The sequence below is a fragment of the Pogoniulus pusillus genome, chromosome 1 (assembly GCF_015220805.1).
Source record: "Pogoniulus pusillus isolate bPogPus1 chromosome 1, bPogPus1.pri, whole genome shotgun sequence".
Classification (NCBI taxonomy): Eukaryota; Metazoa; Chordata; class Aves; order Piciformes; family Lybiidae; genus Pogoniulus; species Pogoniulus pusillus.
This window is the reverse complement of record NC_087264.1, coordinates 27,482,819-27,495,492: the sequence shown is the minus strand read 5'-3', so window position 1 is coordinate 27,495,492 and position 12,674 is coordinate 27,482,819. Positions and strand designations below refer to the sequence as shown.

The 12,674-nt window shown below is 46.4% G+C and overlaps 1 protein-coding gene across 3 annotated transcripts; it reads right to left on the bottom strand.

The window, feature by feature from the left end:
• Nucleotides 1-384: 384 nt before the first annotated feature.
• On the bottom strand, nt 385-11,717 carry DLL4 (delta like canonical Notch ligand 4). 3 transcript variants are annotated; one of them, XM_064145822.1, is made up of 11 exons: nt 11,624-11,717; nt 11,229-11,492; nt 10,758-10,815; nt 9,747-10,016; nt 8,702-8,762; nt 8,463-8,593; nt 6,923-7,092; nt 5,632-5,851; nt 4,469-5,177; nt 3,662-3,770; nt 385-2,259 (listed from the first exon to the last, which is right to left on the bottom strand). In XM_064145822.1, the coding sequence occupies exons 1-11, from the start codon at nt 11,675-11,677 to the stop codon at nt 2,254-2,256; spliced, it is 2,052 nt and encodes a 683-aa protein (XP_064001892.1). In that variant the 5' UTR covers nt 11,678-11,717; the 3' UTR covers nt 385-2,253. The 3 variants fall into 3 exon arrangements, with proteins under 3 accessions (XP_064001892.1, XP_064001901.1, XP_064001884.1); XM_064145831.1 differs by lacking the exons at nt 11,229-11,492; nt 11,624-11,717 and adding an exon at nt 11,062-11,190; XM_064145814.1 differs by lacking the exon at nt 385-2,259 and having other exon boundaries at nt 3,650-3,770.
• Nucleotides 11,718-12,674: the final 957 nt, after the last annotated feature.

Sequence of the window (12,674 nt, the reverse complement as noted above, 5' to 3'; positions counted from 1 at the left end):
CCAGCACGTTCATTAAGCCACTTGGAAATGTTAAATCTATAACTTCCATGCCACAAGTTGTTGAGGAAGTGTTGATAAAAATAACTTTCCTGACAGTTCAGTCCCATTCCATAGCAAGAGAAAGTGAATATATAGAATTTGTATCTTATGATAGGTGTAACTTTTCTGTCAGATGATTGCCACTCAGCTGAACAACTCTGTTGATATCAGCTAACAGTATATGACTGTTTTATAAAGAGCAGCTGATGATAGCAATTAGTGAGCAAAATGTAAGTGCAGGGCTAGCTGTAGGGTGCAGGTAGACAAACTGGGGCACCACGTAACCTCGGGGGCCACAGAATCATGGAACATGATGTGTAAAAGGACAAACCACAGTAAACTGCATAGTAGCAGGAAAGTATTTTCATTGCTTGGAAAAAAAATAAAATTCAAACTTTGTCATCACATTAAAAACATTACATGAGAAGTAATAAACATATTTACACTTCTGTTTTGATTATAAATATACATTATATACAAAATAATGTTATAAAACGTAGAAAGTTCAGTGCTTCTGATTTTCTTTTCTTTAAATTACTGAAATACTAGTCTTCAAAATAAACTACAGACAAACTAAAACCCATATTATTGATTTCTGAAGGTCATCTTCAAAATGGTCCTACGTGGTCAGAGCAGAAGGTCAGTAGTGGACATTAGGAAGGGGTCTTGTCTGCACAGTCCAAGGCAGTAGCTGGGCTAGTCCAACAACAGGATTTACAAGGACAGGAGTATCACTGTCCAAGGGATAGCATGCTCCAGGTTTCTTCAGAGAGATCTTATTTCCTTCCTCCTCATTCTGCCCCACCCCACAGTCTCATCTCCTTAGTGTCACAGCACTTTCCACTGGCGAGTCTGATACTATTGCTGTAAATATATATATGAGAAAAGAACTTCTGCCCACCTCTGGTTTCCAGGGGCAGGCTTCCCCTTCTCCACACAGCAATGGATGGGTATGGAAGAAACAGGGCAGGCCTACAACCTTCTAACTCTCTTGGCAGAAGGTGTCTCAGTGGATGCTTTGCTGTTGGGCATTTGGAACCAGGATGAAGGACAATAGTTGGGGTTTTGCAACCAGATGGAGAAAGAGGGAGGGGGGGAATCATACTGCTTCTTCTCCTTCAGAACATAACAGCTGCAATTTTGAGACTATTTGCAGTAGAAGGTGGCACCTAATTCAGAAACGTGACATAAGCCCCCAAGTTTGTGTCAAATAAGGGGGGGTGGGGGAGAATGAGGAAGGAAGAGAAAAAATAACTATTCACAATCACTGGTAGTGCAAAGGGCATGAAAAGAGCTGAGGCAGCTCAGCACATAAAGGTTCTAGGAGCTGATTGATTTTAAACGCATTCGTAAGGCTTTAAATAGAGCTGGGATCGTGCCTCCTCCTTATCAATGGGGAAGAGGCAGTGCACATTCCTCATCTCAACTTTTTCTTTTCCCATGTTTAAATTCACAAATATCTTGGCCTATACTGTGGCTTAAGTCAATCAGTTCTCCACAGGATCACCGAATGAGATGACAAGGAAACTCGGCGTTCCTCTTTCCTTCCTCCTCTGGCCCCTTACACAGTCTCCAGTACATGCAGCAGGAGAGAGATGTAGATAGTTGTGTAGCAGAAAGTATCAACCACCCCTGCCCAATACCGTCCATACTGCAAAAAGAGCAGTCGAGTCTCTGTTTGGGCTTGTTAGATTCTCTTGACACATTTTAGGCACTTTTAAACCCAGAAAAAAAAAATGGAGATCTGGTTTATACTGTATCCATTATCTGCATAGCAATGTGTTTTTCTTCACACCTTCCATGGCAACATCTGCGATAGTTAAGTGCCTCCATATCTACTGGCACCTCCCATAACCAGAGTTCTGGAAAGCCAGGGGTCTGTCCATGAGGAACTGGCCTTGGTATCTTTTAAAACCAAATTAAACCAATGATATTTTTAACCCCTCTCTCTTGCCTCTGCCTCCCCTCTTCTACAGCCAATGAATTTTCTGGTGTCAAACTTCAAACAAGGGCAGTAAGAACAAAAAGGTGTATTGCATCGTTCAGTAAATTCACAGTCTGTCCAGTTCACCCAGTTCCATCCTCCGCCTGAGAGCAGCAAGTTGCATGTAGTTAAAAACAGTCCAATCCAGTTCTGAATTGTAAACAATGCAGCAGGAACGTCCATCTACTAGCATTACCAAATCTGAGGTGCAAATGGGCTGATCTTCAGTCTTATACCTGTCAGAATACAGAATGCAACCAAGAATGAGAAGGAGGCACAGCATGGAGCACTGCCAAAATCACAAACTGTGATTCACACCACAGCCCTTTAAGCCAGACATTACTGCAGCTCAACTACTGGCATTCAGCATTTTTGGCTGGGCCCAGAGACAAACAATCACCAGCAAAATAAGTTGTCTCTATGATGAGAAGCCTTCCTCTCCTCAGTGCAGTTAGAGAAGCTAACCAGAGTGCTTAATATTGGGTTTCTGTAAAAAGCATATGGTGTAAACAGCTTGTGTTCAGGAGCCTGAATGATGCAGAGAGGTTTAAGGAGCTGCCATTCAGAGAATAAAAACACCTCTGGAGATTCTTGATCTAAGTCTGGGAGTCTAGTTTTGCTCAGCAAGATCTTCCAAGAGAGGTATGGTATTTAGGTCAGTTAATGGGAATGAAGCTTCTAGCTGTCATTTGTGTCTTTAAAAATCCTTCCCCTTAGTCTTAAATCTTTAGTACTGTCGGTTGACTTGCGTTCCAGCTTGCCTTCAAGAGGAAAACTGATATACACCTTGGCAAGGGAGACAGAAGCCTGCAGATCTAACTTCACAGATCACTGCTCTGTGGCACAGCAAGCTTCTCTTCCCTGGAGTCTGAAACCAGTCCTAAAAAGGCAGCAGATATCAGTTCATGTCAAACTGCCTTTAACTTCCATTGAGCCTTTCTCCAAAGAGTTAGTAATTCTTCAGTAACTGGTTCATTCCTCAACAGCCACTTTCTAAAGTCTCAAAAGTTCAATGCTAAGCCCTTCCCTTTTCATGTATCTGTCCTCTGACCTCTTGATCCAACATGAAAGTCTAGAAGTTTATCAAATAACAGCATTAACTTTTGTTAGACAACGTTTAGCTGGAGCTTAAATGCCAGTAGGTTGGAATTACCTTATTACAGACTTCCTCAATGGCTGTTAAACCTATCCACTAACATGTTCAACTACCTTCCATCTCCTGCTGGAAATGTATAAATTTGTGTATTTCCACAGAACACAGATTATCCACTGTTGTCCTGTGAAATAGGTGGTTTCATGTCAATGGGCCTATGAGCAATTATTAATTCAATTTTCTCTGACTATCTATTTAAGAGGAAATAATGCTATGATGTGCTGAATCTTTATGGGCTGATGTTCTGCGCTTTCATCTCCCACTAACTTATCTAAGCTCAAAATCTCTGATTTCATAATATCAGAGCTGTCATTTTCTTTATTTTCTCCACTGCATGTTCTATGTGGGCCATAGAAAAGGAGATGTGAAGGCTGGGAAGCATCCAAATCCCTGGAAATAGAGAAACCCACTTGGATGCAGTTTTAAAGGGTAAACAATCCCTTTACTTTGTGAATTTATGCCAGTCCACCTGGTTACTTGCTTACCTCTGTAGCTATGATGCACTCATTCCTTTCTTCTGTTATCACAAAGACAGACTGGTACATGGAATCTCTTGGAGAGCATATCGCTGATATCCTACACTCCGGCTTTTCACTAGTGCAGGACAGAGAGAAAAGAATGTTAGATGGCTGCTAATGAGCCTGACTCCCCAAAATCTACCATGAATATGGAGGGGTGGAATGAGATAACCAGGAAAATGTGGGAGAGAAGTGCAGAGGACAGAATTTCACATGTTCTATATGATGACAGGATGTTATACTAGAAAAGTGGATGTAAGAAGTATTTACTATCTTCCTATGCTTCTGCCATGCCAACTCTAACCTCAGATCCCTCAGTGTAACAGGCACAATTAGATCCCAGACAACAATTTCAGTACATGCATCAGAAGACTGATGAGGCAGTGAATCCCTGCTCTTCTCTAGGAAGAGCAGCTATTTTTACCCTTTCTTCTCAGTGAGCAGATAATTTTGCCTTCTTAATAAGCAGAATACCCATTTTTAATCACTGTATGGCTTAACTGTTGTTTCTTCAAGAAGTACTGAGGAAGGAAATTCACCACTGACTTATACAGTCCCCCTTCACCATAGCCATACTAGCAGCACCCTGCACAAACACTCAATTTATCTGACTTGGCTCAGGATATCTCTTGACCATGACACACATGGCCTGACTTTGGTCTGGTTTGTTTGGTATGTTATCTCTTTTTTCCCCCTGTATTTTCTCATTTGCTTCTAGACCAGTATGAAGATGAGGGAGCTTAAGAAAGACTAGAAAAAAGACTACATTCTCACCTGTGTAATCTGAGGGGAGACTTTTCTCCTAAACACTTTTCACTTTTGTAATATTTGTCTTCCTGTGTCCCTCTACTTGTCAGGTCTTTTACCAGATTGTAGTCCAGTTTATGATTCTTGGGTTTGTAGTTTGATTTCTCCAGCCCACAGTCCACTTCAAGGTCTTTGTTTTTATTGGTGTTTTTAAGCTGTGAAGCTGGGATGAGATTGTCCTTTTGGAAATCAGACAGGTTGTTCATTGTCTCCAAGTCCTGCTCTGGGTGCATCCTCATTTGCCTGATGACCATCGCTATCATGCAGAACAGTATGAGCAAAGCCACCAGCCCCACCCCCATGGATATAGCAATCCAGGGGACTGGTTTAGGAGGAAGTGTAACAGGTACTGAATAAACTGGCAATTCACAACGGTTGCCCATGAAGCCAGAAGGACAATAGCAGACAAAGTTGGCACTATAAAGTCCACTGTAGCATGTGCCTCCATTCTCACATGGCCCAGAAGCACATTCATCTCTGGTTTTGATGTCACAGTTCCTGCCACTGTAGCCTGGCAAGCAGGTGCAGGTGTAATCATTGATTAGATCATGACAAGTCCCCCCATTGGAACATGGGTTTCTGGCACAATCATTGATGTTTATCTCGCATTTCTGACCAGTGAAACCAGCCCGACAACGACACACGCGGATCTGACCAAGGTAAAAGCAGTTACCATCTGAGGAGAAAAAAGCACAACAAAAATAATCAGTCTGCAATGCACTTCACTCAGAAACCTAAACCTCTCCCCAGGTAGTGTTTCATAGTCTCTCCAGAAGAAGCTGGTTATTTTACTAAGCAAATGCAAGTTCCTTCTAGTTTACCTAATTGTACCCCTACGCCTCAAAAATATGGCCCTTGTAAATGTGTAATAAAGTTAATTCAATTCATTCTGCCTTCTTCTCCATCCCACAATAAAACCAGCACATTGTTTTGTTGCATAGAAAATGCCAGTGAAAGCCCCCACCCTGCCTTGCACAAAACTAAAATTAGGGTAGATGCAGAATACAGTAGGGAAGAGGGACTAATGTGTTAGAGGGAGAGTAGAGGTCAGATTGGATTTCTATCAGTTCTGCACTGAAAAGCACAAATGAGGCAGAGGCACAAGAGGGTTTTTTGCTGAAAAGACTCACCGTTTGCGCAGGGGTTGCTTGTGCACCTGTCTACTTTCTTTTCACAGTTTGACCCTGTGAAGCCAAAAGGGCACACACAAGTGTAGCTGGCCCCTTGCTCTTTTTCCAGGCACGTGCCGCCGTTAAAGCAGGGAGAATCGATGCAAGTCAGGGCACTGTGCTCACAGTGAGTTCCATAGTAGCCAGGGGGGCACAGGCAGTGGTAACCATTCTCCATGTCCTACAAAATGCAGCATTGTCACTGTCATTTGATGGCACCAAATGAGAGATATTTGCGTGTGTATTTTTTTTGGTCACAGTAAACACTGGTCAGTCCCTTCTCATCCACAGTCCCATGTGGCAAAAGCAAGAGTAAATAACTACAGACTGAACTGTGAGGGACAGAGCTGTGAACTGGTTGCACCCAGTGTGGAGGAGTAATCATGCAGCTACACAAGCAGAGCAGACAGTTTAGGGAGCCCACGGGCAGCTAGACAAAAGCATCACTAACATGACTGCTGTCTAATGGGATCCCTAAGGTCCTCCCAGGGCAGAATGGCATGCATTGACCTATACTGCTGTGATCAGGCCATTCGTCCTCAGCACGAGAGCCCTTTTTTTGCTTTACAAGGGCTTACGTTGCTTTGCTGTAAGTCCCACCACTTAGATCAAAACTAAACTGTTTCTTCTTTACAAGCACTGTATGTCCAGTATGTAGGAGAAAGGAGCTAGGGTCTGGTGCCATTAGCTTTAATCCAAACACGCATCCAGTTACATCTGATATCTATTATCAATCAGTCTTTATCAACAGGTAGAATCAATCATTGACTGGGTCTGAAACCACACTGAAACACTAGACTGCAGGCAACAAAAAATGCAAAACCCTGTTTCAGGGACAGTGTTTCAGCTAATTGCCTCCATATTGTCTGACACTACACTGTCACAGCAGAAAGCAGAAGTTTTATTTGCTACTAAAACACAGACTCAGTGCATTGCTTTATGAACCTTGGTTTGAGCAGCTTATTTTTTACAGATCTGCTCCCTCACCCACCTTGGGTCTTGCCAATCTCTCATAATGGCTGCCACAGAAACCCAAGGATCAGTTGACTAGTTCTAATCTAGATGATACATCTCCTCCTGTAACAGACTTCCTCCCCTGACACCTCTTGGGAAAGGTTCAGTATGATAGTTGTGAGCGTCAGTAATGAACCTGTGTACTATCGAATTCCCATTATGTTGTTACAGAACCATTTCTGAAAAGCTATACTGGGGCTTGCTTCACACAAAGACTTTACATTTCAAATGTCCTTACCGTGCAACTGCCGCCGTTCCTACAGGGGTTGCTGTCACACTCGCTGATCTCATGCTCGCAGTCAACCCCAGTGAAGCCCGGTCTGCAGGAACAGGTGTAGCTACCCTGGCCGGTGTTCATGCAAGTTGCACCATTTTTGCATGGTCTGTGGTGAGTGCAGTAGTTCAGATCTGCAAAGAGAGTAGGAATTAAGAGAAAACCTCTTTGACAGCTGGGAAAAGACATTCATACAGAAACGTGTTGGTCAGTAGCAAAGAATTTTCAATAAGGTATGGCATTTTGCCATCACTAGGGTTACTGGAGATGATTATCAGTAATAAAGAGATGTTTCAGGTTATCATCAGTGTAGGTATCCCTCCATGTCTGGCACTGTAATATGTGAGCTCTGAATTTTGAGAAACCTGGCAAAAATGTCACTTTCTTAGTGCTTGGGTATGCCCTCCCTTTTTTGTGTGCTTAAACCCACTAGTTGGAATGGAATTTAGATATCAGGTTGGAAAATGTACTTCCTAAGCCTGTGTTCTTCATGCTGCAGCACTAAGGAGACTGCACGTCACACAGTGAAACACAGAGCTCCATCTTTAAAAGGTGTGCACCAAGGCACATTCTGGGGAGGCAGACAGGGAATATAGATGTTTTGGCTTGGAGAGTTAAACAAACACTACAAAATCTTATTTATTTACCATGCTCTCTTGTTATGAATGTTAGTAGTTTAAACCATCTACATGTTCTGCCAAGCTTGATGGTCCTTTTTTTTTCCCTTTAAATTTGAGTCAGAGGTTAAGCACACAAGTTCATAGGACAGAAACAGAAAGTCTTTATTATATCTATAAATACCATAGAGTAATTGGAATACAACTCGTTAATAGATAACTACAAGCTGAACAAAAACCTGCAAGTTTACTTTTCCTGCTTAATTCAGACTTTACCATCTTAATCCTGTAACTGTCTTGAGAACACTTTGGTTTGCTTTGAGCCTTTCATGATTTGAGTGGCAGCAGTGCATATATGGCCTTGAGGACATGACTGCTCAGCTGGCTACGGTTCAGTGATTCAGTGGGTTGAATAGGTGGAAGTGGTCTGGTGTACCTTAAAATGGAACCTGTACTTTTCATTCTTGCTTACATGATTTTTCTCTCATGCTCCAGACTTATCACATGAGTTAACTTCCTTGTATGCAAAATAAGGAAGGCCCAGATGATGCTGTTTACTGCTGCTGGTAACTGCTTAGTAAATTGTTGGAGTTGTACAGGGAGTAAGTTAAACTTAGCTTGAGCAGGCAGAAAACTTGCATGTTCAACACTCACACAGGTTATTGGTTTTTTTTCCCCGAGAGAAAAACTGCAACTACTGAAACCATTTGGTTGTTTTCAAGCAAGATTGTTACAAGAACTGCTGCCTAAGAAAGCAGTGGTACAAAGTGATGTCTAAGAACATGGACCTTGTGGATATTTAAATCTAGATCAGATGGGTCATATTGCTTAGTCTTGTGCTGAGGAGTACTCAGTCTAGAGCCATAGCCACAACCTGCAGGACTAACCTTGGTCACAGAAGAGGCCACCCCATCCTTCATCACATATGCACTGCCATTGCGTTTTACAAGTCCCGTGGCGGCACCCTATATGGGGAATACATTCATCACAGTAGCGGCCTTGCCAACCGGGACGACAGCTAAAAGAAAAGTCAGATTAAAACATTAATGACATGGAAAAGAGTTTAAGGTTCTGTTACACAGTGACATTTTAACTGAAGTTCAGATTGCAATTGCCATCTACTCACATGCACTCTCCAGGCTTGTTGCAATATCCGTTCTGTTCGGTACATCCAGATAGACAGATGGCTGTAAAGAGAACATAAAAAAGTCCAGAAATGTTTAGGTAAATACACATAGCACTACAGAATACCTTTTTAAAAGGGCAAATGCCAGCTTTTAACAATATTTTGTAAATCAGTTTTGCACTTTCAGGGCTTTGTTTTAAAAAGTCAAGGTACAAGGAGTTCTTGAGCAGGAGAAGTAAACAAGGAGCACCAACAGTTGATTAGTTCTCTTTTATTTTTTCTGTTTATACAACAAATGTGAACTCTTGCAACTCTTGCTGCAGAAAAGCAGCAAGAGGAGGTGGCTTTGGCTCCTGCTAACAAGAGACTGACATATCCAACAAGGCACTCAGCTCAGTAAAGATTTTCACTTCTACACCTCAACACCTGTCTCATCTCCTCTGGCAGCAGGAATGGTGGAAGCATTTGTGTGGGCAAGCTTCTAGCACTGTAATTTGGAATAGGTATCTCTGATTCAGGGGTATCAGCCAAGATCCTTTCTGTCCTACCTCACTCTCTGCTGCTAACGCTTTGCAGAGGTGAAACATAGCACTGGGAGTTACCGCCAAAGCGGGCGAAGTCCTCAGCATGCAACTTTCTATCTCCAGGCAGGGAGGGGAAAGGTCAGCATGAAAACATGGCCCCAGGCACCTACTGGGTAGCTGTGCTCAGTGCGTGGTTACAACGCTGTCAAAGGCATTGTATTTTAAGGACTGACCGCAAAGACAGCTATAGCAAGGGTCAGGCCAGCTGGCGGAACCAGACAAAGGGGTTTGGATCCGTTCATTGAATTAGGTCTCTGATGCCTGCAGAGGGGAGGGGGATCAGGGTAGAGGGGGGGTCAGTCATGCTTTCTCTAAGGCTTCCTGGGCCTCATACCTACTCCCCACTAACACTCTGTTAGTGCTGACCAGTGTCTGGGGAAGCCAAAACGTTCATGTGCGGAGGCTTTGCAGGCCCACAGAGGCCCCAGGTCGTGGCAATGGCAAGTATGGTGACCACTTACGCTCGGTGCAGTACTCGCCGGTCCAGCCAGGGAGGCAGGTCAGGCTGCCATCAGCCTCACACACGTAGTGTCCGAAGCGGTCGTCGCGGCGCTTGCAGAGGCGGGAGCAGCTCTCGCCGTAGTAGTTCTCGCTGCAAACCACCCGATAGGAGTAACGCAGCTGGGTCAGTGGGCCGCTCTGCACGTCCTGCGACCAGTCCTCGCCCACCGACAGCGACCGCTGGATAGACATCTGGCTGATGAGCCACTCCTCAGAGGGAGGCCGGGAGCCTGCAGGGACAGCAGACCCCGCGTTAACCGCCCGTAGACACTGACCGCAACGAGTCCCGTTCCGCCACCGACCACGACAACCCTTATCCCGCCGTAGAGGGTGTGGGGATGCGGAGTGAGGTCCTCCCGCTCGTGTATCTGTACACACGCGTGTGTTTATGCGTGTGTGTATACATATATCCATGTATGTATGCATGTACGCAGTTATGCCTGCATAGGCAGGCAGCCACCGGGGTGTGAAGGGCGGGAGCGCTAACCCCGGCCGAGGGGGGTTCAGCAGAAGGGCCTTTGAAAAGCGAGGGCTGCCGTGAAATATCCTTTTCCTCTCCGCTCAGAAAAACATCCCAAAGCCATTATTCCTTTCCAAAGGGCGGAATTCGAGCAAGGTGTAAAATACAGGAAAAGGCCCGGGGCTCGCTGGCAGCCTCCCGGCTTTCTCACCGCAGCCCGCCTCGCTTTCCCACGCCAAAAATAAACCGGAGGAAACGCAATTGTGTTGGGAGATTAGGGCCGGGGCAGAATCAAAGCGGCCCCTGATGGGTATCGTTGCGGGACCGACTCCTGCCGCTGGTGGGGCCAGAGCCGGCCCGGCAGTTATGGCATAAACAGCTGGGCCGGCGGGCGGCCCTTAGCCCGCTGCGGGCTGGGCCGGCGGGGGGTGAGGGGAGGCCAGGGCCGCGGGGGGAGGGGGTCTACCGTCGACAGGGCGCCCCCTGCCGGCGGAGCGCGGCCGATAGTCACCTTCCGGCAGGTAGTTGGCGGGCGCGTGCCAGGCCTGGATGATCAGAGAGAAGGTGCCCTGTGAGAGGGGAACGGGGGAGAGAGAAACCAGCGTCAGCACAGCACCCACCGGGCACCCACCGCACTGCCCACCGTCGCGCCCTTGCCCTGCCCCGCCGAGCCGCCCCGGTGCTCTGCCCCACGGCTACGCGCCTTCCCTCCCTCCCACCTACGGACCGCAGAGCACATCTCTTCACAAACAACCTCCTCTGGTTCTATTTCTCCTAACAGCGTTTATTATCCCAAGTGTTTCTGGGCTAGTTACGGGTTTTCTTTTCTTTTTATTTTTCTTCCCTATTTTTTCCCCCATTAAAGGAAGTTCTGGCACTAAGTTTAAAGGCAGAGAGCAGCCTGTTTACACTGCAGATAAACAGCCTTCCCTTGCCGCTCTCTTGCCCCACCACCACAGCTGAGTTTAAAGTGGAATCTCACCGGCCACGTGAAGTTAAAGGGCAACTTAATGGGGCTGTCAAATTTCTCCGTATCCTTGATGCTGAAGGAGTTTATTCCCAGAATCGGGGTGATGATGCTGCCGAAAGTGCAGGCTCCCGGGGAGACCACTGCCTGAAAATGCTTCAAACAGACGCGAAAGAAGGTCCTGCAGTGGGGGGAGCAGGGCTTCCCGCTGGCCAGGGACCCGTGGCTGTTCACGAATTCGTGCAGCTCCAGCTGGAAGACGCCAGAGCCAGACACCCTCTGCACAAAGGGGAGACACACAAAATAGCCAAATCAGACCTTACCCCGGCTTTGCCATGCAAACTTGCTTCCATCACCCACTTTACATTTCACGAACCCTGATTTTTATTTTTTGTGCGATGTGCGATTACCTGCTGTAAAATCATTAACAGAAACGTCAAGCCAAAGATGCGCAAGGCTGTCATTCTGTGTTAATTCAAGCTGCCAGTTCTTAGTGGGTTTAGTTTTCCTCCTGTATTCCTCAAGTGGTCCGAGAAAGCTCTTCTCGGTCAAGAGAGAAAAAAGGCGTCACGGCGATTCTCCTGAAGCAACCTGCTCTTCCAAATATTCCTCGAGCACCAGCAGAAATCGAAGGTAAAATCCAGGTGTCGATCCGCCAGTCCCCTTCTAGGAATTAATCCTGCACCCAACCGCCGACCTCTGATCGCTGCTGTCGCCTTTATAAACTCCAAAGCCGGGTGGGTTCTGCTGCGGGAGGCGGAGGGGAGTGCTTGGCGTGGAACTGCTCCTCCTTTCACCGGTGCTCGCAGCTCAGTAAATGGAAAACTTGCTTCCCTCCGAGCTGTTTATATAGTTGCCTCGCATCCTCACAAGCTCATTATGTAAACTGTCAGTCAGACTCACGGGCGATCCCTCCCCTTTTCCATCTTTCCTTTCTGGAAAAAAAGAACCAAATGTTGCGGAGAGCCCGCATATCCAGAATTAATACCCTGCTGCCGTCGCCGCGGCCGCGCTGCCTGCCGCGGAGCCGAGCTGATTACGAACAAGCCGAGCATCTGTTGAGATATTTACGGCGCTCACCCTGCGAGAGTTCCCTCGAAAATCAAACGCCTCTCCGCAAACCTGCTTTCCTCGGCGGCCGAACAACAGCGGATGAAATGTTTTTAAAATACGCCTGCTTGTTTGTTTGCTTGCTTGCTTCTCTCTCCCCCCCCACCTCATCTCTCCGTGTGTCCCCCGGCCCTCACGCCATTTGTTTGCCGGGGCTGCGGGACGGAGCAACGCGGAGCCCGTCTGCCGTGGCCGGGCCGTCGGGCAGGAACTGCCCTGCCCCAGCTAGGGCTGGCCCCGGGCGGAAAGTAAAAGTAAAGCGGTTCTTGCCCGACGGGCGGGCACCTGAGACAGCCCCGTTGCCAGGACGCAGCGGCTTGCGCTGCCGCTGTCCTGAGCCCCGACTAACAA